Here is a 21,644-nt window from a genome sequence, read left to right on the forward strand (position 1 = left end):
GGATGCATCTAAAAGCTGCAGGACGGTAGCTCTCGAGGACCGGGATTGGGCACCCCTGTTCTAAGACATCTAAAGGATGCCTGATCCTGTTCCCCAGGATCAATCTCACATCTGTGGTGAATCTTTTAATGTGAGCGGCCGACGCATTGCCAGCATTTATGCGTGTATGTGGTGCAGTATGTCTTAATTACCGTGGTTGTGTCATATTTTTGGGGGGAGGGAAATACATTAGCTACTCAAGTTTTTCCTGTTCTTTGTACATTCATACCTGCTCTTTTGTCTCTAGATTGTTGGTGAAAAACTCTCATCACCAATTATGTTAAACTCAAAAGGTCATGTAGGCTGCAAGTTTGAGGTTCATGCTGAAATCACAGTCAGCGGTCAGAACGACTTTCATGGAGCGATCTAAAAATGGCAGCCAGTTGAAAGCAGTCTGGTGGTGCACAAGGACGTGATGTCGAAATCTGATTAAATTCAGATCAAGTATGGTTTCTGGACAAAGTTGCAGAACCTGATAACACCTCACATCAGATTTCTTACTAAAAGGAAATTACACAGTATGTCACAATGTTTAAACTGTTTCATGGAAAAAGATCCTGAATGTTTCACATCGAAAAGTTCAGAAGAAAGGCCATGATTCACATTTGCCAAACCAAACAATAACTTCTCAACCTTACAGTGATTTTTTTAAGACTTGATAGTCTTTAAGGTTTGGTTTGGCAAATGTACACTGGGTTAAATGAGCTTTACTGTTAAGAGACTCCCCTGGAGCACTTCTATGCCATGGATAAGAGCGTCTGAAATGGGCCTTGACAGCAGTTAGCTCTCAGTGTCATCCAGCTTGCGCAGAGGCTGACAAGAGCGATCTTAAACTCTCACCAAAGAGCTGTAAGATTGCTATGTTCCTCCACAACCTGTAGAAAGCTGTTAGTAATGACAGACTGTGCTGTTCTAGTCTTATTCTACTCAACTGCAAGGGTGGGAGCAGAAGCTATGACTGGATCCTGAAGCTGCTGAGGTTAGCAAAAGGTAGCCATTGGTGGGAAGTAGCTGATTAGTGCTGCTCAGTAGACAAGGGCATTTGCTGTGGAAATTAGTCACTCAGAAGCAAGAGGAAGAGGAGGATGAAGAGGCAGGGAGTCTGCTGGTCTCAAAGCAGAGGAAGCTACAGTGGAGCGTAGAGGCTGGAGGCTCGGAGGAACCAGGAGATGACAGGTATCACACATAGCTAACAGCAGGGACACAGAAGCATTAGTATACACTGTACACTTTGAAAAAAGGCGTTTCATTTTCAACTCATCTGTGAGTGCTGTGTGGAACAGAGCACATCCAGATCAAAATGTGCAAGTCGTCAAAAAAAACAAAAAAAAAACACTTCTGGATGTGTTGAAAAGGCTTCGCCCATTTAAAGAGTGTTAGAAGTGTATTAATGTGAGTCAACAACAACAGAGCAGGCAGCCCTTCACACAAAGCCATAGCCATGCATTTTGTTAATCTACTGAAGTCGGTTCCCCAAGAAATCATCTTTGCAAAAAGATCACCTCAGCTCTGTTGTTATTCAAGGTAACAGCCGATCCTTGTGTTAAGATGACTTCAAGAAAACCTAATTAGACAGACTGGAAATGAGACCATTTCAGAATTTTGTTTTAAAGTGCCAAAGCAGACTCTAAACTCGTCTACTGAATCCAGAGAAGAGCTTATTTAGCTTTACTTAGTGCGTGTTATCTGCTTTTTTCTTGAAGAAGTAAAGAACAGTAGTGGAAAGATTTATTTTATTCCATTCATAGCAATGGTTCTGTAAAATCCATGGTAAAAAGTTGGCATTGGATTTGGCGGCAGAAGTTAATAATTAGTCATCATTACTCATGTTCCTTAAATAAAAACTGGCAGTCGGTTAATAGAGCTGCAGTAATAGCCAGGGACAAAAGACAGCCTAGAGAAATAAAAAAGCATTATTACTGCTGAATATAATTGTGCTGTTTAATATTGTTATTGACTTTTACATGCTTCTCTTTTCAGTCCTTTGATACTATGTGGCGGTTGTTGAGTTGTCAAACGGATTGGCAGTCTTGAGCCTGCAGTGCTGCTCCCCGTATCCATCCCTTGGCTCTACCCCTGTTTTATGAAGCTTATGCTTAAGTTCAATAAGGAAGATCTGTAATCACTCATCTGCTTGCATTCCTGGGTGTTCAGCTTCTTTTCTGTTTACATGTTTACGCTTTCCCACACTGTCAATCTCAGTACTGACATCATTTCTCTAGTTCGATCATTTTCTTGTCATCCTACCTTTTAGACTCTCTTTCATGCAACCCACCACCTCCCCATCTCCACCGCAGTCAGAGCTCTATTTAAGCCTTAGTCTTCATCTTCACTACCATCAGTGTCTAGACTCCAGGGGGTCCTGTCCTAAATCCATCACCGCTGGGATTTTCTTCTGCTATGATGGGTCATCAGAGTCTAATCACCAAATACATGAATTTCTCCATCTCAATAAATCATGTTAAATTCTTCCAGGTAATCTCTCCTTATTGAAATTTAGTTATCTAAAGATATATTAACAGTGGAAAACAGTCAAATTTATATAAAAAAATAAAGCATTTTCATTTGAAATGTATTTGAACGTATCTGCAATGTGAGGAGGGAAACAGCACATTGTGGTAAAAGTTCTGAAATGGCCTTCAATGTGTCTGTCAGAGTCACAAACTGCTGCCATACTTCATTTTCATACAAGAGGAAAGAGAGAAATACAGAAGAGGGAGAGAAAAGGGTCTGCCATAGTGCTTAAAGCAAGCATGCCATTGTTAAAAATTGGTTGTTATGATTATGTTTTCATGTTTTCTCATGTCATGGCTGTGTTTAATTAATAAAAACACACATAAACATAACTATTGTTAAACCAAATTACAAAGCAGTGCCCTGCCCCATCTGAAAAAAATCATTTCAAGATTTCAAGAAAATGCATTTATCAGCGGGGACAGAGGCGGCATTCATTTCCTTCATCATGCTTTTGTACATCTGACAAAAACAATGAAACACACTAAAAGTTTCATGCACCCAAAAATGGTACAGAGTTTCCTGCGCTTAATTAAAATCAATAATATGGGAACGAATTTCTATCAATCTGTCACTTGTCATTACAGTTCCAAAGACTGAGTGCTATGAACGAATTGCACTGGCCTGTGTTGGTGAACGAACAAGCTGACTGCTCAATAAACACGGCTCCAGTGCGTTTACTACCTGACGGTCCATTATCTGACATGAACTCAATGAACCTGCTGGAGCGTTCATTCACTTTGGTCATTAACTTCCACAGTTTAGTCAAGCCTGATTGGTTCAATATTTATTTACGCAGTCATGTCCGACTGCCTCTGGCTGAGAGAGGTGGTGAAGAAGGGTGAAGGGATAGACTGAGAGATAGACTGAGTTCAGCTAGGGTGGGCTACACTTTACCATCGGACTGATCCGGGAATACTGCGTTATCATCGGCAAAGCAGCGTGTGCCTGAAATGTTACCGTAGTCAAATATGGGCCCTTCCAGCAAAGTCACAATATCCAACCGATTGATCTTAGTCAGCACCGCGGTTAAAGCATCCGCTGGGGAGGAGAGAGACAGGAATTGCTTCATAAGGTGATGTTGTGGCATCGCAAACATTGATAATGTCCTTTTATTGATTCGTTTTATCATAAACCAGCAACTGAAATACATATGAGTATGAAATACAGCAGCCATATCTACTTCTGTACTTACTTGTGGCATTTTTACCGTCCCTGTGCACCCATTTCTTTAGGAGCATGAAGCTCTGTGCCGTCAGGGAATTGGGGTTTTCCACTCTGATCAAGTTGATCTCATCCACAGAGAAATCCAGCTCCCTGGCCAGCTCTGTAACAGCAGCATATAGATAGCTGAATTGCAGGGCTGGAGTTCCACAACAGGACATTTCTGCAGCGCCATTATTGACCACCAAAGTTACATGTTTTGTTTTATCTGATCTTTCAGCCACCCATTCCCATGAGAGAAATTCAAACATGTTGAGGATGTTGAGTGCCATTAATTATCTTTTTTTTTTTTTTTTAAATTGAGCTATTGCTCTCTTTCTTGTTCCCTCTTTTTAACCAGTCAGCATTCAAGCTACGCACAACATCATCCATGTCAAGCTGACACAACATGTTGTTGGCTTTCTGGAGAACTGCCTGCAAGCATGATGCCACTGCCATTCCCAGCATTTACACCTGTGGTATGAATGTGGGTGGTGTGCTTCTGTTGCTCTGCAGTTTTGCTGCACCTGATGCCATCAGTGCTATGCATCGCTTCCTTCTTTTTTGTAAAGTTAAATCATTGTGATAGCTGATCATTTCACTTTATCACTATTTACTGGCATGCATGCCAAAGCCTGCTCAAACGTGACTAGAACTCATACTACAAACAGAAAGCAGACAGAAAACGTGTCCCTAGCTTCCAGATCTGGCATGTTCATATGAAGATATCTGTTTATAGAGATTGCTCTCCAGTTGATAAATCTGACAGTATCATGCCTAACAAAGGGAAATGTGTAGAAATGCAAAAACAAATGCAGCAACAGTATTTAGCTAGAAAATGCGTGTGGCGAAAGTGGCATTTTGAATTAGTTTTCATGTTTGCACCACTTACATCTGATCTGGGCCCATGTTACAGGTTACACTTGATTGCCTACAAAGCAGGAGGTGAGGGATGTGCTGATGCACTGATTAAACTGCAGCACCGAAATGAATTACTGCCAAACAATGTGTCAGACACAGTCTGCAGCTAATGAAGGACTAGAATTACGACTCTAAATCTAAACCCACGAGAAACTAATGTTCAGCAGGTCTGATGGTTCACTGCAGCTCTGCAATTGGAACACACATTAAATATGGATTAGATTCCTTCTCTCAGCTGGGCACTCATTCAGCGGACATACGTTTGCAGTGCATTCACAGCCAGTCGTACAAATGCTGGTAGGCGTGGGGAAAGTGCTGCAGTGCAGGCGGCCGCAGGGGCCACGCCCTAATCGCTGCTCAAGTAAAATATACACCTGCTATTCCTCTAAAGATACACTCAAATATAAAGATGTATCAAAGCTTTATGCTCCTTAAAATCAATGAAGCTTTTATTGCTTTATATATTTTCTTCACTGTTTCAAATCCTAGTATCTCCTACATGTATTCAGCAGTTAAGTATCTTCAAAATTTGAAAAACATCCAAACATGGGAATTTATTTAGTTATTTTTTGTTATATGCTATGTACCGATGATGCTGTAGTATTATGTGGCTATAAATATCACTGCAGTACTGCTCAGTTGAGACATTTTTACAGTATACGTCCACCAGGTGGCAACAAACCCTTAAAAACTGACAGTCCGTTTCAGTCCAGATCGTTCCTTCAGCCTTAAAAATTCTCACATTTTATGATAATCATTTTTCTTACATCACTTTGTGGTTCTGTTTGACTTAATTTTTACAAAATGTGAAAGTAAACAAACAAACAAACAAAAAACGGAGATGTGTTCAGACTCACCAGTCCAACTGAGTCCAAGGTGGTCAGCTACTATCGCCATGCGGAGGTCTGTTCTCTCACAGGGACTGTGAGGGCCTGTGCGAGGAAGCAAGGAAGGGTAGGGTACAAACAGTTAGTGTTATGTAATGACAGAAATTTCCAAATGAATCACATGTGGTTCTCAGTGAGAGACACACACAGAGACTCAGAGAATGTAATGAAAGAAACAGATTGGGATTGTGAACTTTAAGTTTGTCTGTTTTGGACCTTTCACCTTGATGTAACCTGCTAAATAACTACTTAATGAACATTTGTTTTTAATGCAGTGTTTATATTAAACCAAACAAAGAAAGACCAACTTTAGCTCACTGTCCCATGTCCCACTTATAAGCAAAAAAGAGATTTTCTGGCCTGACAAACCTCAACGTTCTGTTAAGAAACTAAATGCTTATTTAGGATTTTTTCTGCTCTTTTGATGAAAACTGGATGAGAAGGAATCCAATACTATCTGTCTGTTTGGTATTAATTTACTCAAAGTCCATGGTTTACTTAGCTTAACACAAAACCTACCACAATTGCTGAAGCTCTCCAATGAGATGTTTTAAGGGCTATATTCTACAGCTTTTTCATTTCATTTCCAGACCTTGTGTGGGCCTCCACATCATCTGTACCCAGGGATGGGAAACATTTGCACAGTTTTGATTATGCAACCATTAAAAGAAGTAACTCTAATGATATCTACATTTAAAAAGAAGTATTAAAACGTACAACTATAATGAAGCATTAATTGATTACATTTTGATCAGTTCTTTAAAATATGACAACTGACCAATTAGATGCACCCTTCATTCCAACCCGTCGTGGCAGATGGCTCCTCCTCACTGAGCCTGCTTCTACTCTGAGGTTTCTTTCTGGCAAAAGGGAGTTTTACCTTCCCACTGTTGCCAAATGCTTTTTCATAGGGGGTCGGCTGATTGTTGGGATTTTCTCTGTATTGCTGTAGAGTCTTTACCTTACTATGCAAAGTGCATTGAGGCAAATTCAACTTTGAACCAATCAAATTTATTTTCTGCGAGGACAGAAGACGCTCCTTGCTGGCCATTAGAAGAAATGCAGGTGTCAAGCCCTTCCACACTGACAATACTTTGCAGACCTGTTCTTTTATATTAAATCTATTTTCTTTAGTTCAGTGTGCTAAATATTAGGTCTTAATGTAACGGAATCATTATATTAACTACTTTTAGGCTTACGGGTGGCTGATAACATCAAGGGGAATCAAAGATTTGAGAATCTGTGAGGCCAGAAAAATCGTCAATGACATTTTTACACTAATAAGTTTGATATTTAGTAGTATTAGTTTCTGTAATTAGAGTTCAGAGTATCACATAACTAACCACAAACAATCTACCATCAAGCAACATTCCCACTCACTGATAAAAAGAAAATTCATAGCTTAAACTTGAAATCAAAAGCAATCTAGCTACGACAAAGTGCCAGTGGCTGACTACACTGACATGCCCTTGTGTAGCTGTCATTCAAGTGATTGTCAAGTTCAGCCGATGTATTGTTTTCACAGTGATTTCACAGAGCAAAAGTACCACCAAACATATCTACAAACCAGGCAAGCAGATCAAAACAAACACACCTTCATATTTCCCCAAAGCAGTCTAGATCTCAGACACATCTAGAGTGGAGGTGAGTGCTGTGGTGTTGTGTCATGTGGGTAGGTGGAAAGCTAACTTTGTCTTATTGTGAAAGAAATGTACACTCACAAACTTAGCCTCCCAGAGGTGCTTTTGCAACCATTTATGACAACTAAAAGGTGCTTCCTGATACTGAAATTTAATTGCTTGTACCGGTTTCTATCCAAAGACCTCGCTTTTATAAAGCTCTGTCCACCAGAACAGTACTTCTATGATGTTATTAAGTGATATCCTGTTTCCTAAAATAACTAAAACCTTAAATTATGTGAAAGTCTTCTGCTCTACCGACAGATTCTCCATGTTGTAGCCTCTATCTGAACAAATCAGACAGCACAGGACACATAAAAAGAATGACAGGAAGAAGAAATGACGGCTACATTACAAAGTCACATCACAAGCACCCACAACAGCTGCATGCATCTCATAGAGAGAAGGGTAAAGTATAACAAGTTTTTAGAAAGAGTTTACAAACTAGTCTCGTTCTCCGTGACAGGAGCGGGGATTGGTTGATCAACCTGACTCCCTTCCTCCTTCTGCTCTTGCTCCTTCCCTCCAAGTGTCCGCCTACTTTTCCTCATGCTCCTCCTCATCCTCTCACTGCTGGCCTGCTCAACCTCAGCTCTCACATCTATAGGAGATGATGTTGATGTAGTGGTGCTGGTGGAGGTGGAGGTAGAGGTGCGTGAAGGGCAGGAACTTCTAGAAGCTCTAGATGGTTGTGACAAGGAAGTGTTCCTGGTAATGCTGAGGCTGCAGCTCTCTTCGTCCTCAGTGGGCAGTGTTTTCCCCTCTAACTTTGCTTCAGCCTCCTTGGAAATGGTTTTGTCCAAAGACTTGACTATCTGGCTACTGACAGACTTTGCTTTAAAACATTTTGACACTGAGCTGTTCTTTTTCCCCATCTCTTTTGTTGTACTTCTACTGGCGGTTTTTATCAAAATGGGTTTGCTTTTAGTTAGCTGCTTACCATCCCTGGCAGAGTTATTGCTCCTACCCCTAACTGTAGATTTAGTACTGACCTGCTTCTGCTCTTGCAAATAAGAAGGGTATTTAATGGCTTTTAATACTGGAATTTTCGACCTTGGTAATAAAGTCTTAAAAGGATCTAATCGTTCCCTGATTTTAAGTAGTCCATGTTTCCTAAGTAGGACTTTATCATTTTTTTGTGACTTGTCTTTCGTTACTGGCTGACTATGACTGCATAGTTTTTGGCAGGGTACCCTCAGCGGTAACCTGGACTTCAATATCTGGCTTTTGACCTTTTTGGCTTCAGTGTTTATTATTGCTACATTAGAAAAACCCCTGCCTTCACTTCTGCTTTCATCTAACTGGCTGAAGGAAGCTTCGATCCTGCTGACCTCTTGCAGAGTGGATCTTAAAGACGACAATACATTGTACATGACACTGCCAGTCTGAAAGACATCTGAATGGTACTCGGGGATATTGCTACTGATATTGTCGCTCGATGTTTGCAAACTTCTAATCTGTTGCGAAGGTGCAGAAGAATAATCTGTGCTTTGGTAAACTGTGTTTTGAAACTCCGAGGTACATGCCAAATTATTCGTCTGTTTCGACTTATCTGGAGTAATGTTTGATGCACAAAAATTAAAATAATCTGTGTAATTTGATGTTACATGGTAAAAACTATCTACATTTGCCCCTGAGGTTTTGTCTTTACAATGATCAAAGGTGCTTGCTGTTCCACTTTTAGCAGTGCTATTTGAGGCACTGGATGTTTTATCAGATGACAGGTTGAATTCAGTTCTAAAAGTGGAGAATTTAGGCTTGGTGTTACAGGATGAGTTTGTGCATGTGCTATAACTGCTAGCCTGATTTGATATTTCTAGTTGGACAGTAGTAGTCTGAATGGGTACATGGGGGACTGAGAAGGTATTTGTGGGTTCCTGAATATAAAACTGCTCCCTCCCATCTACTTCAGTGTCCCTGACCCTGTACCTGCCCGCTGCGTAATAATGCTCACCAATCTGAAAAAACTGGAGCCTCTCCTCCACCATGTCCCTCTTGCTCATGTCAATCGCGCCACTGCGTGTCATCTCAAACATCTTCCCTTCATGGAAGGGGAATGGATTTGGCTCGCTCGTCGGCGTGCTATCATCCGTTGGAGTTCGGGCTGGGGTAGTGTCTGGTGTTGTGGCCTGGGACTGGTCGTCAACTGCCAGTCCAAAAGGCTTAGGCTCACCATTGTTGCCCCGTGTCCCTCCCATATCAACGACTTCTTCTCCACCTTTACTGGGCCAAGGGTCAAAGTCCAGCCCTTTGGTGGCAACAGTCTTAAAAGGAGAATTAAACTCCTCTTCTATCTTATAACTAAAGTAAGTGTCTGAAAACCCCTCTTTATCTGAATGTTTTTGTTCCTGACTTGTAGCTCCATCTTTACTAACACCATCAGTCTTTCCACCATTTGAGGGTATCTCTTTGCCAATAATATCCTTTTGACATTCCTCTGGGGTTTTTTCCTCTTCAATAACCTCCAGTTTAGTCTGGGGAAAAGAGCGATCAGAGGACCTAAATGTATCTGTTGCCCAGACATCTCTCCGGCTGTCTGGAAGACCAAACAGCCGTAAGTCTGCCTGCTCACACAGGCCATCATCCTCATCTTGGAGTTCATATCCATCGAGGGAGTCTATTTCTGTCGCATCAGTGTCATGAGAAAATTCAGCCGTGGTAGCAATTGAACAGTCTGTAATTGACTGGTCATTTCCATTTTGTTCACATTCATAGTCCTCTCCTTTGCCATTTGAAACTTTTGAACCATTACTAGAACCATTAGTGCCATTGGTGCCACCATTGGGCCCATTTCCATTTTTGTCATGTTTTTTGGATTTAGATGCCTTTTCCTTCTCTTTCTTTTTGTCCTCCTCCTCAGCAACTTTAGAAGTGAATTTCTTGCAAGGAATGGGTTGGAAGATTGATTCATCATCCTCTTCATCAGCATTTGACTGACTGTCATCTGCCCCAGGGGGCACTGGGGATGGGGGCTGTATTCGTATAATTGGCTCGATCAGGAAATGCTTGTCATGTTCTTCCTGCAAATTCACCTCCATCATTTCCGTCTCAGTCTCGGAAGAAGCACAGGAACCTTTTCTCTCTGGGTCTGACATTTCTGAACTTGAGTCCAGAGGAGGAGGGGGAGGGAACTCAATATATGCAATACCTTTGTCTTTTGATGCTTGTTGCTTCTCCTGTCCTGTTATTTCGTCATGCATGCCAGTGACTCTTTCATGTTGGTTTAAATTGCTGACGCTCAACTCGTGTTGATTATCAGTTTTTATTTCTTCCTTATTGGCATTAGCTATGTCTGCTTGGGTAGAGTAAAGACTGGTTTTACTTTCTGGTAGGGCCTCTTTAAAAGAGAAAACCTTGCCTTGGTCATCTCCCTCTGATTCCTCAGATACCTCCATGATGGGGCTTGGTTTCCCTGGCAAGAATCCCATAAAGCCATCAGGGGTCCTGCATGTGAGATCATAGCTGACCTCCTCCGAGCTGGGAGTCTCTGGTGTAATGGGACTTTTTCCCGAGCTGTCAATGAAAGAAACCTGCTCTAGTGTGTCATCATCTGGGCTTATGGGGCTTAGGGCTAAGTTTGATTTTTGTTTGACATTGTACAGTGCTCCTTTAGCTTCCCTCTCTGCCTGTCTACCCACCTGAACACCAACATAAACAGGTAATGTTTTTATGCCTTTGAAGTTCTCTCTGGTTGTTGTAGCAGCTGGAGGTGTAATGGCTTTCTCCAACATTTCTATGGGGCTAGGAAGGTTATTGGAATTTGAATCTTTGGGTGCATTATCAAGAATTTCAAAGGTTAGATCTGTTTTGGCTAGGACTGTCTCATGACTTTGTACTTTGGTTTTAGGTAGTGTTGGTATCTGTGAGGGTCTAGTTATTGTTGGTTTCTTAGTGAGGTCATTATCTAAAGAGAGGGATGTATTTCTAACAGGAATTTGAGATTCTGTCTTTTTTCTAAGATTTTTATTTAGTGTTTCCTCTGCATCCTTTTTGAATAGCTCAGTTATAATTTCTTTGGAAGCACTTTCACTTTTTGTAACTTGTTGGTATTTTTTACTGTCAGTGGCTTTTTCTGGAATTTTGGCACTGTCAGGAATTATAGGTGATTGAGCTTTCTGACTTTTGCTTTCTTTAATTGCCTGAGTTGCACTGGATGGACTAGCCTTCCCTTTAGTGCCTACTTTGTCTGTCTTTGTTTCACTGATTTGTACAGAGGCATCTGGGATGTTTTTGTTAGGTGGCTTGTCTAGTTTGGGGACTTTTGGGCATGCTGATATCAAACCAGGTTTACTTCCATTTGTGTCCTTCTCAGCATCCATTTTTGGGCTTACTTCTTCTGAAGTTTCAGATGCTTTTGACACTTTTCCTCCTGCAAAAAACTGATAAACGGGAAGTTTGCTCTCCTGCAATTTCTTTATTGACGGTTTTGGCTGTACTGGAGGAGGAATTTTGGCTGGACTAGACTGATTTTGACTAACTTTTTGAGCCTCCGATTCAAACTTCTTTCTCACTTCACTCACTTTGGATGTTGATTTTACATGAGCAGGAGAGGAGGGTTCAGACACACAGGACTTTGTCTGTTGTTTGATTTTATCCTCACTAGTATGAGAGAGAACAGTTTTCTGTGGGCTGCTTGGTAGACTAGAGCTTTTCTTTTCAGCTGCTGTGGTGCTGCCAAACATTTTACCAACTGAAGGCTCCCTGAGTTTGCTTTTACTGAACACCTCTTCTGCTTTGGGTTTCTGCTGGGTTTTCTCTGGGCTGCTGCTGGGTGAGCTAGGCCAGGACCTGGGATCCTTGAGCTCTCGCTTTATAGGCTTTTTCTCAGGAGACTGAAGCTCATCATTGAGCTTTTCCGTTTTATCACGGAAGAACTGTGAGACCTCACTGAGTTTTTCTTCAGCTTCCTTTACAGTTTGGTCCACCCTATCCTCATAAAGTAACTTATCCCTGCTCCTGTCATGTTTATCCTCTGTAAAACGCATCCAAACTGCATGTTTAGGGCTGCCCTGTTCTGTGGAGTAATGGAGCACTGTTACCTTATCAAACTGAGATGGATCATCCCTGTGCAGGAATTTAGCAGATTTAGGAGACCCATCTTTTGATGACTTTGAGACAAACTCTCTTTTGGGGCTTCCTTGCTGTTGACTTGCACCCTCAGTGCTACGGCTACTACTTTCTTCAGTACCCAGGTGGCGGATTTTGTCACAAACCAGTGCTGAATCCTCTGTGTCAGAGTGGCTCAGTGATGCCGCATCAAGTTTTTCAGAGAGAAGCATTTTCTCAGCAAACCTGTACGACTCGCCTCGGATCTCTGATAGCTCATCATCACAGTATTCTATGGACTGCTGGCTCAACAATTTAAGTGCTTTATATGAATCATCTGCTATGAGTTGAGCAGAACTCGGACGACTGTCTTCTTCCTGTGACACCGGCGTATTAACACGAGATGTTTCCAGAAAGGTGGGCAGGGATTCTTCAACAGCAAGCTCCTCTTCTTCTTGTTGGGCTTCATCATAATCAGTCAGTTCCTTTATCCCCCGATCACCTTTGTAAACATAAAGCTCGGGGTGTTTCTTGGTTTCCCTGATAATGACCTCAGTCGGTTCTGCAGTGCTGTGGCCCTTCTCAATATGAACCTCAATTATCCTTTCAACTTTGGGTTTGGATTTAACATCTCTGTCAAGAAATCTAGGCGTGAGCTCATCACCTTTGACAGAATCCTGGCTAGCTTTGTGTTCAAAAAGGCCTGCGAAATCTTTAGATGGATCCCTACCTGACTGGAAAGCTTTCATGATATCTCTAACTGACATTGCCTCCTCTATCATCTCTGCACCATCAGTCAGTTGGGGCTTATGATAGACCATTCTGGTAGTAGTAGTAATGTGGGTTTCCTCTTTAAGACACATGCTTTTCATTGAGTCATCTTCAGGCATTTTCATCTGTAGGGCTTTGCTGGAGCTTGCTGAAATTGCTTCAGGTGGTTCTATGGCAGGGAGAGCAGTTGCAGCCTCTTCCATTAGTCCAGGCTCACAAAGCTCATCAGGCTGCTCATAGCTCCTAATATGGACTACTTCAGTCCTGGTCTCTGTTACGCAGGGGGGGATAGGGGAATCTGTGAATAAAGGCTTAGGTCCTGTGCTCTCTGCACTTTGGGGAGCAGAGGGTGTCTTTTCACTCCTGGTCTCAAACCCACTGTCTGACAGAGGACTCTTATCCTGCTCATGAGACAGATCCTCTGGCGATTCCAATATAGTGTCCGACCCTTGATATGACTCAGCAAGTTTGCTTAGGTCCTTCTCTGAGGGAGATCTGAGCATGCCTGAAACTGGCGGAGGCATTTTGAGTTTGTGCTCCTGTATTGACATGGATGGCTTGAGAACACGTTTCTGTTTCTCTTCCCCATCTCTTTTTGCCTCTTCCTCATACTTACATTTCAGCTCTGCCATTTTTGAGAGAGAGCTAGCACCGATATCATTTGTTAAAAAGTCTACTACTTTAGCCAAGTCTAACTCTTTGCTTGACTGGTGCTTAAGTAAAAGTGTGTGTTCATCAAAAGGAGGGTAATAGTCTGAGATGGCACTTCTTTGTGCCTCTTCAATCTCATCTTTGGAAAATTCTTCCCATTCGTCCTCTGAGGCTCTTTCTTTAGCTTCACTAATGATATCTTTCTGTAATATCTCACTGACTTTGACTAAATCTTCTTTTACTTTCTCCACCAGAGTATATGGCTCCTCTTCCTCTAACTTAGTCTCTTTGGGAGTGCCAGTATGTGAAGTTTGGACAGTTTTAGCTGCAGTCTGTGTGTCTGTCTGCAGAATAGCTGTCATCCTAATCAGATCTTGTTTCATGTCTGCTACATCTTTCAATATCTCCTGGTTAGAAGCTGCAGTCGGGTGGATGATGGGTGGTGTGATAAATGGAGGGGATTTTAACTGGGAATTTATTTTTGTTGTAGTAACACAGGAAGACAAAGAAGAAGATAGAGATAGAGATGATGAGGTGCGAGAGGAGTCGGGAAGAGCCATCTTAAGAGACCCAGGTCCTGGTTTGGCAGGGGTCTCTGGGATGACATTAACCAGTGAATAGACAGGCACAGTCATTGTATTAGACGAAACTGCCGTGTTTGGGGAGGCAGCTACAGATCTCAGAGAACCATAAGCAGAGCTTGCTGTTGCAGATCTACGCGAGGACGACAGTGACTTAAGAGTACCGTAGCCTGAGACAGAGTACGAGTCTATAGCCTCATTTATGGCTGCGCTGACACCAGAGGTTGCTGCCTGGGTGGTGGCCTGGATCCTCTCTTGAAGGCTGCTACTTCTCTCTGAAATAAGGCGTGAAGAAGGGGAGGATGGAGTGGACGAAGAGGATGGATATTTTACAGGTGAGACAGATCCATTCATCATGGACAATTCTGAAGAAGCAATGGTTGTTTGGCCAGTGGAAGAGAGAGATGAGATGGATGTCCTCCCTCCACGGGATGAGAGTGTTGAGTCTACAGAGGTTTTCAAAGAGGACAGACTGGAGATGCTTTTAACAGAAGACAGGGTATGCGCCCCTGCATCTGTCACAACTGTGGACCCAAGGGCAGTTTTAAAAGGTAGATTAGAACTGTACATGCTGTACGATGTCTTTGGTGATGCTGTAGAAGGAACAGGAGCTGGAGACCTTTCTGGTATATAACCATTGGGCATTGAGTGAAGTGGAGAAGTCCTTGATGTATATGCTGAAGCAAGACTTTTGATAGAAGCTGGATCAGTGGCAGGTTTGCATGGACTTCCAGAGGACACAAGGCTGGTAGATCCCTGGACAGGGTACTGACCCTGCTGGACTACAGTTTTAATGGGTGAGGGCATAGTCCTGTAAGAACGGATGGGGGATGAGGACGCTATGTCACTGGCAGATTTGACTGGGGATGACAGGGTAAGCGCTGGTGGAACTTTTATAGTTGTGGGACATGCAGCTGATGGGGCTGAGAGGGGCCAAGTAGATTTCAGTGGAGAAGCAGCTGGTGAGGCTGCCGGTGAATCGGTAGAGATGAGGGCACCCCCCATTCCGACGGGCCTTGTTTGGCCAGGGACGGTAATAGGAGCAGTCGACCATGGTGGGCAAGGTCTGGTTGGAAAGATAGGTTTGTGAGGGTAACCAGCAGGCAATGCTCTTGTTGCTGCGCTTCGTTCAACTGCTGTTTCTTCAGGTGAATTCATAGAAACAATGATGAAGAAGGAATGGCAAAAAAATAACAACAAAAATGCAGAACAGTAAAGATAAACAGAAAATCATGTTGGGGAAGGTAAAGGAGAAAAAAATGTGAAAGAAGAGGAGATCAGAGGAGGAAGAGTTGGTCAGTAAAACAGTCCTAGTATTAAATAAGGAACAATAACAGTTACATGAGGTAAGAAATTTAATTACAGACTAAAGATGGCGTAAAAAAAAAAACAGTCGTGTTCCTGTGTGATTTCTGTTTGGCAGATGAATCAAAAAACAGCAAAAACAACAGAAGAAATAAACAGAAGAGAGCACACACAGCAGCAAAGTAAATTTCCAAAGACAATGGCGTAGACCAACAACTGACAACAGAAAAAATGGCAAGACAAATGCACCAGGATAAGCACAAAAACAACTTCTCTCTTTGGACTTTAGAAACTCTAATATCAACATTTGGGTACTGGCTCTAATTTCAATCCGCTTTTTTAAGTGCCTTTTATCTGTTTGGTCCAAAAAGTACATGATGACAGATTCCTCAGACAATTTAGAAACTGTGATCCAACAGAGCCAATGGCTGTTGAAGGTTCCATTTTCATTTTCTCTTAAAACAAATATGACAAAATGTGTTTTCCAAGACTAAAGTTTTGGCCCATTTTGTCATGCAGCATCAAATTGGTGACAAGCAAAGACTGTGGTAAAACTTAAAATAAACAACTGAAAGAAAGCCAAACTCAAGACCTCTGACATGCATTTTTGTCCCACACAAAACTGCTACTTCATCACAAAGCCAAAAAGAGCTTTAAACTCAGAGGGGACAAAAGAAATACAGAAATTTTTTTACTTTGACCTCCATCCAAAATGCCTATTACCATGGTGCTGGTAAGTCAAAGAAAAAAATTGACTTGTATAACACAGCAGTGGAAATCAACCCAGAAGAACAACAACTCACAATGTGGGCAAGCATGGAACAGAAACTCAAAACCACTTACTGACCCATGCAAAAATATATACCACTTTGTAAACAAGCATGTGGACAGTGCGTGTCATGTAGGATGAGAAATAATGCATTTGCACATTAAATAAGTCACACCGATCTACATATCGATTACGTATTTTACAGGTTAATTAAAGCTGTTAATTAACTAACTTATCCACGAAACTTGGCATAATTAAATTCATTACAGGGTTTGTTAGTGAAGATGTCAAACTCACTCAGTGCAGGCTCGGCCAGATAGCTGTAGCGCTTACGTAAGGCTAGGGATGCAAAGGTATGACGTTGTCGATCTGGCTTTTCAGTCTGCAACAATAGCAAACAACACAAAAACCTATCAGTTCTAGGTCACCCTACATTGACTATTGCTGCCAAATGAGCAACAACTGGACCTTGCAATGTCAAATTAAAGCAAACCCTTCAGTCTGCACTGACATTAAATACAAAGCCCATATATGACTGCAAAATATGGCACCACCAACAACTCCTTAAAGAGTATTCAAGAGGTTTTAATCTTCTATTTAGGAAGTGCTAATACTATTTAGATTAAATGTGCCAAGCTAGTCTTTTAGCTTGAGTTTGTCAAGCTAAGCCTACAAACTATCTACTGCATGTACTTAAAAATGAAAATAATGAGTTTGGAGCTAGTGTTAATACATGCTAAATCTTAAGAACAAGTAAACTCTAGAGCCATTTGTATCACATACTATAGAACGCAAGGGATAAGGAGTGGACACAAGACAAGTAGTTTTTCATTTCTATCATATATCATGCAAAACTGAGCAGCTAAAAGTTGCTTTGAAAAAGCCTGTAATGCCCTTATAGAAGCGGAAAAAATAAGGCTATGGAGAGCAGAGCAGGGCCACTATAGGTCTAGCGCAGAGGACAACACAGGGTGGGGAGGGTGTGGTTTACCTCATCCTCGGCATCTGACTCCGTTTCCTGGTTCCCAAGATGCATTGCAGGAACAGGGGGAGTAACATAATGGAAAGCAGGGGGAAAAGAAACAGGGGGTGAAAAAGGAGTGATTGACAGAAGCTCCAACTCAGAAGAGAGCCACTTAAGCAAAGGAAAAAGCAAAAACCCAAAAAATAAAAACAGACCAAACAAAAAAAAAAAAGAGCATAAAGCGCCAACATTCAGCAGCAAAATGAAGCCACGAAAAGCCAGCCTGATAACTAAAAACCATTGCACACAAGCCCTCAGCCAAAAAGCATCCAAATCAAAAGGCGAGTAGGAACAAAATGAAACAGCCAATGACAAGAATCCACTGTAGATGTAACCGATATACACAGAGAGAAGCTTTAAACAGATAAAAGACACAGTGGCGGCAATTTGGCCAAAGTCTTTCTGTCTTTCATCTATCCGGGGCTGAAACTACCCTAACCATGAAAATGGTTATGGATGTGACAACAGAGAATGGTGGGTGTATGCTACCTTACCTTTTTCACTGCGGGAAGCGTGATGTTCAGGTTGCACACGGCAGTTTGTGGAAGGCCTTTCATGATCTTACATTCTTTCAGGAAAGTGAGACGACCACACGGCTCTTGACTGGGATCTCTGACCTACAGTGAGAAAATGGTTCTTTTTGAACTCCTTACTTTTACAATGTGGTAGTTACTGCAGATTTACTTTAATATAAATATATATACATTTTTTTTTATCAGCACTAGGGTATTAGTGGTATATACTTTATTTGCCTTTATGCCTAGAAACTATCTACAAACAGGCCAAAATTGCCCATTTTTACCTTGTATGCACCTAGAACACCTTATAAAGGAATCTTATCATTTTATTTTCACAAAAACACGTAATTAAATACACAAAATGTTCACATCCAATGGGAGGAGGAGTAGAAATGGGGATCGGGATGGTCCATGGTCTGTGGGTCTGTCTGTCTTTTTGTGTCAACTGGTGGAAATTCATGTGAATTTTCCTTGATTTGCATCTTTCCACAGACTTTATAGGTAATCAACATTTGGTCAATATACTTCCACCTGACCAAATTCTCATCCGTTATGGTGCTTTTATAAGAGGAAAAAAGGTTCACCAGTAGCCTTCCAGGATTGACCCCTGGAAGTCTAATGGATATGCCAACACAAGAAATTTTAACCAAACTCATGAAAGCTTATTCATAAATTCAGTAAAAAAAGATTTGTATTCACTATTCCTGGGTGTTTGGGCTTCGCTTCAACTTTCCAACAATTTTGTTTCTCAATTTTTATTTTTACATCTGCTTTTTATGAGCCAATCCGCCTCAGTTTGTGCCCTTTAAATCTCAGTGCTCATCTGTCATTCTGCTTTCAACTCATTTCATTCATGTGACCTTTATCTCCACCTTATCATGGTCGCATCACCTTTGTTCACCTGTCCACCTGCTTCATCTACACCACCGATTGAAACCATGTTACATCAGATGGAGGAAAGATGCTAAGAAATTGAGTGTAACATAAAAAATAGTCACACTTTTCTGATTTAGTACTGTTCATTTTTGTTACAGTGATGTGGTAAAATAATTAACACAGAAGTGTAGTTTTAACATTAATGATGTGCAAAATGACACAAGAAGAATGATTAATTTAACGACTTTAGCCAGAGAATAGGAACTGGGTTTTGAATATGAATAAGAGCAGTAAAGGCAGTAAACAACAATAGAACTAACTTAACCATTACTGCAGCTTTTACCCTGTATTTGGACTGCACTAAGCCAACATTGTATTCTAGCCTAGCCAAAAGGTGCTGGTGGTGCTGGAGCACATGTTAAGGTACCTTGACGCAGAAAGGCAGACGGTTCTCCTTGAAGGCGTAGAAGTTAAGAACTAACTGCTGACCAGCTTTGGTCAGGGGAGCCAAGTTCCCATAACAATCCACATATATAGGCCGGCCCTCCAGAACCTGAATAAAACAAACAGCATTCATAGTTAACATAAAAATATAAAACAAATTTACAAGAATAGAGATAAAGAAATGCTTCTGTGATAAAGTGTTAAGCACCGAAACTGATTGCACGCTGTCAAACGTTTCAAAACCCTAATGCAGCAATAAATATACATTTATTTTAGTTAACTAAGGAGTGCAAAATTAAATCTTATTTTCTTCCAGTTGATCAAACTATTAAATTCCTTCATTTCTTAACTTTATTCATTTTCTTTTATTCGATTATGTTGTCCTTATCACCACCCTCAGCAGCATTTTCCATTTTCTTTCTAATTTTCCTAATGCTCTAGACATGTGTGTAGATCCAGAGCATTATAATAACCTCACAGAATAATTATAATGCTTTCATCATAATCATTGATACGTTCCAAAAAGTATAAATTTACAGATGACAAAATATTCCATAATAGACTAAACTGTACTACGAGTTATACTTGATAGGACTTGGGGAATAATGAAAGTAAAAGTAACATCAGTTGTATTTACTTCACTTAACCCTCATACCTCTATGTCTTTGCTTCTGGCCACCTCCTCAAAGTTCTCCTGCTGCTCCAGGGTTTTATCCACCTTGTCATCCGTCATACAGAAGCACCTCAGGCTGGACTCCACTGGGTCATTCATCTTAGCAAACACCACAAACTTGGCCATGTAGGGCACACAGATCAGCTCCCTGTAGAGCTGTGTGGCCAGGCCCACCGTCTCTGGTATCTGGTGGCAGTCTGCTAACCAGAACCTGCACAAGAAGCAAGTAAAGTGATCAGTGTTTAAGACAGAGATTAATATATGCATAAATATAAACGTATGACTTGAAAAATTGATCTCACCTGGCAGAAACATTAGTGGTGAAGGAGACGCAGTCATTCACAAAGGTGAGAGGAGTTGTGCCTGTGATGTCTTCCCACTGTGCTGGTGATGTACCACCTGGCAGATAATTATCCAGATAAAGTTTAGGAAAAATCAGGCTTCTTTATGTCTATTCCACTTTCAACTTGACATGCTTTAAGACATGTAAGATGCAAATGTTATTAAAGTACTGGATAATTACCTAAATGCTATTCATTCACTTTTTGTTAGAAAAATGTGAAATATGATGTTGATCTCAAAAGTTTAACATTTCACAGAAATGTTCATTCTCACTGTGAGTTTTACATTGCACTTATATTACAAATATACATTTGCATATCTAATATTACAAATATCAGATCGGAGAGTCTTGTTTGCTCTAGCAGCCACCGACTAAACATTTACCACGGGTTGTTCATGGCTGAGATATTTCAGAGTTACAGTTAGCACATGTGGCTTTGCTAGTTAGGTCAGAATTTAAAAGGGTGGTTGTCACCAAGTTTAAGCATTGTGTAGCATTTTCATGTTAAAAGTAGTAAGGAAGGAAGGAATGGGCCTTACTTACTTAAAACAGGTCACAGACCAGAATTATTACACTAATTTTAATCGACAAGAATGTAAAGTAATGAAGCAATGTCCTGTTCTACAATGTTTTTAAATGGAAATATCTAATTCAAACAACAAAGACACGATTTTGTGTAATAATTCTCATTAACAATAAAGAAACATTATTTCAGGAGAAATGCTGACTGGCCCAAATGTTGTTACTTTCAAATATTTCTTCTCTTGGCATCTAAAAAACACATATACCTGTGATGCTACAGAGAAGGCGCAGGGAGGGAGTATAGTCTCCTTTGTAGCCATTTGTAAGCCCCTCCCCTGAGAGGGGCGGGACTGGGATTGTCATGGTGATTGGTTTATGGAACTTCCTTCTTCTTGGCTCCACAGTAACAATGGGGCTGAAGGTTGCTCGATTACCAAGGATTTTCTTCACGGCCTCATCAGGTACCGGCTGAGCCTGGGATAGCAGAGCCAACAGGGAAGGAGGATTTTGTTGTTTTATTTTTGTAGCCTTACTGTACATATATAGTACTGTGTGTGATTTTGTCTATACATCATAAACTCTTGCAGTTAAACTGAAAAAGCAAATGTTTACATCTCTCAAACTCACCTGCAATCCAACCTTGATTTTCTTGGTTAGTGCTCCCTCTGGAAAGGAAGCCTGAACCAATGGGACGCTGCGACTGCACAGAGTCCCGCCCTCTGGTCCCATCTGGTGCGTCTCTTGTCTGATACGAGACACTACTGCAAAGTATTGCGGGAAATCCTTGGTGATAATGCGGCAGATTCTCTTCCTCTCCAGCTCGTTGGGACTGTCCAGTTCTACAGGGAATGAAAAGAAATCAAATAAATGAAATGGGG

The 21,644-nt window shown here is 41.3% G+C and overlaps 1 protein-coding gene across 36 annotated transcripts in view; it reads right to left on the reverse strand.

The window, feature by feature from the left end:
* The window catches only part of LOC102294395 (ankyrin-3), a 185,381-nt gene that overhangs the window by 10,267 nt on the left and 153,470 nt on the right, over nt 1–21,644 (reverse strand). For 22 of the 36 annotated variants that reach the window (XM_005913634.3, XM_005913630.3, XM_042223810.1 and 19 more), the window contains 12 exons: nt 21,394–21,605; nt 21,033–21,240; nt 20,204–20,300; nt 19,884–20,112; nt 19,212–19,337; nt 17,885–18,007; nt 17,358–17,384; nt 16,664–16,748; nt 9,198–15,434; nt 5,535–5,609; nt 3,749–3,880; nt 3,451–3,594 (listed from right to left, as the gene is read on the reverse strand). In XM_005913634.3, the coding sequence (XP_005913696.1) occupies nt 3,451–3,594; nt 3,749–3,880; nt 5,535–5,609; nt 9,198–15,434; nt 16,664–16,748; nt 17,358–17,384; nt 17,885–18,007; nt 19,212–19,337; nt 19,884–20,112; nt 20,204–20,300; nt 21,033–21,240; nt 21,394–21,605 (7,695 nt within the window). The remainder of the gene's footprint in view (nt 1–3,450; nt 3,595–3,748; nt 3,881–5,534; nt 5,610–9,197; nt 15,435–16,663; nt 16,749–17,357; nt 17,385–17,884; nt 18,008–19,211; nt 19,338–19,883; nt 20,113–20,203; nt 20,301–21,032; nt 21,241–21,393; nt 21,606–21,644) is intronic. The other 14 variants (XM_005913641.3, XM_042223821.1, XM_005913632.3 and 11 more) reach the window with 8 other exon arrangements.

This window comes from Haplochromis burtoni, unplaced genomic scaffold (assembly GCF_018398535.1).
Source record: "Haplochromis burtoni strain Fernald_Lab_line unplaced genomic scaffold, NCSU_Asbu1 Contig_6, whole genome shotgun sequence".
NCBI classification, from domain to species: Eukaryota; Metazoa; Chordata; class Actinopteri; order Cichliformes; family Cichlidae; genus Haplochromis; species Haplochromis burtoni.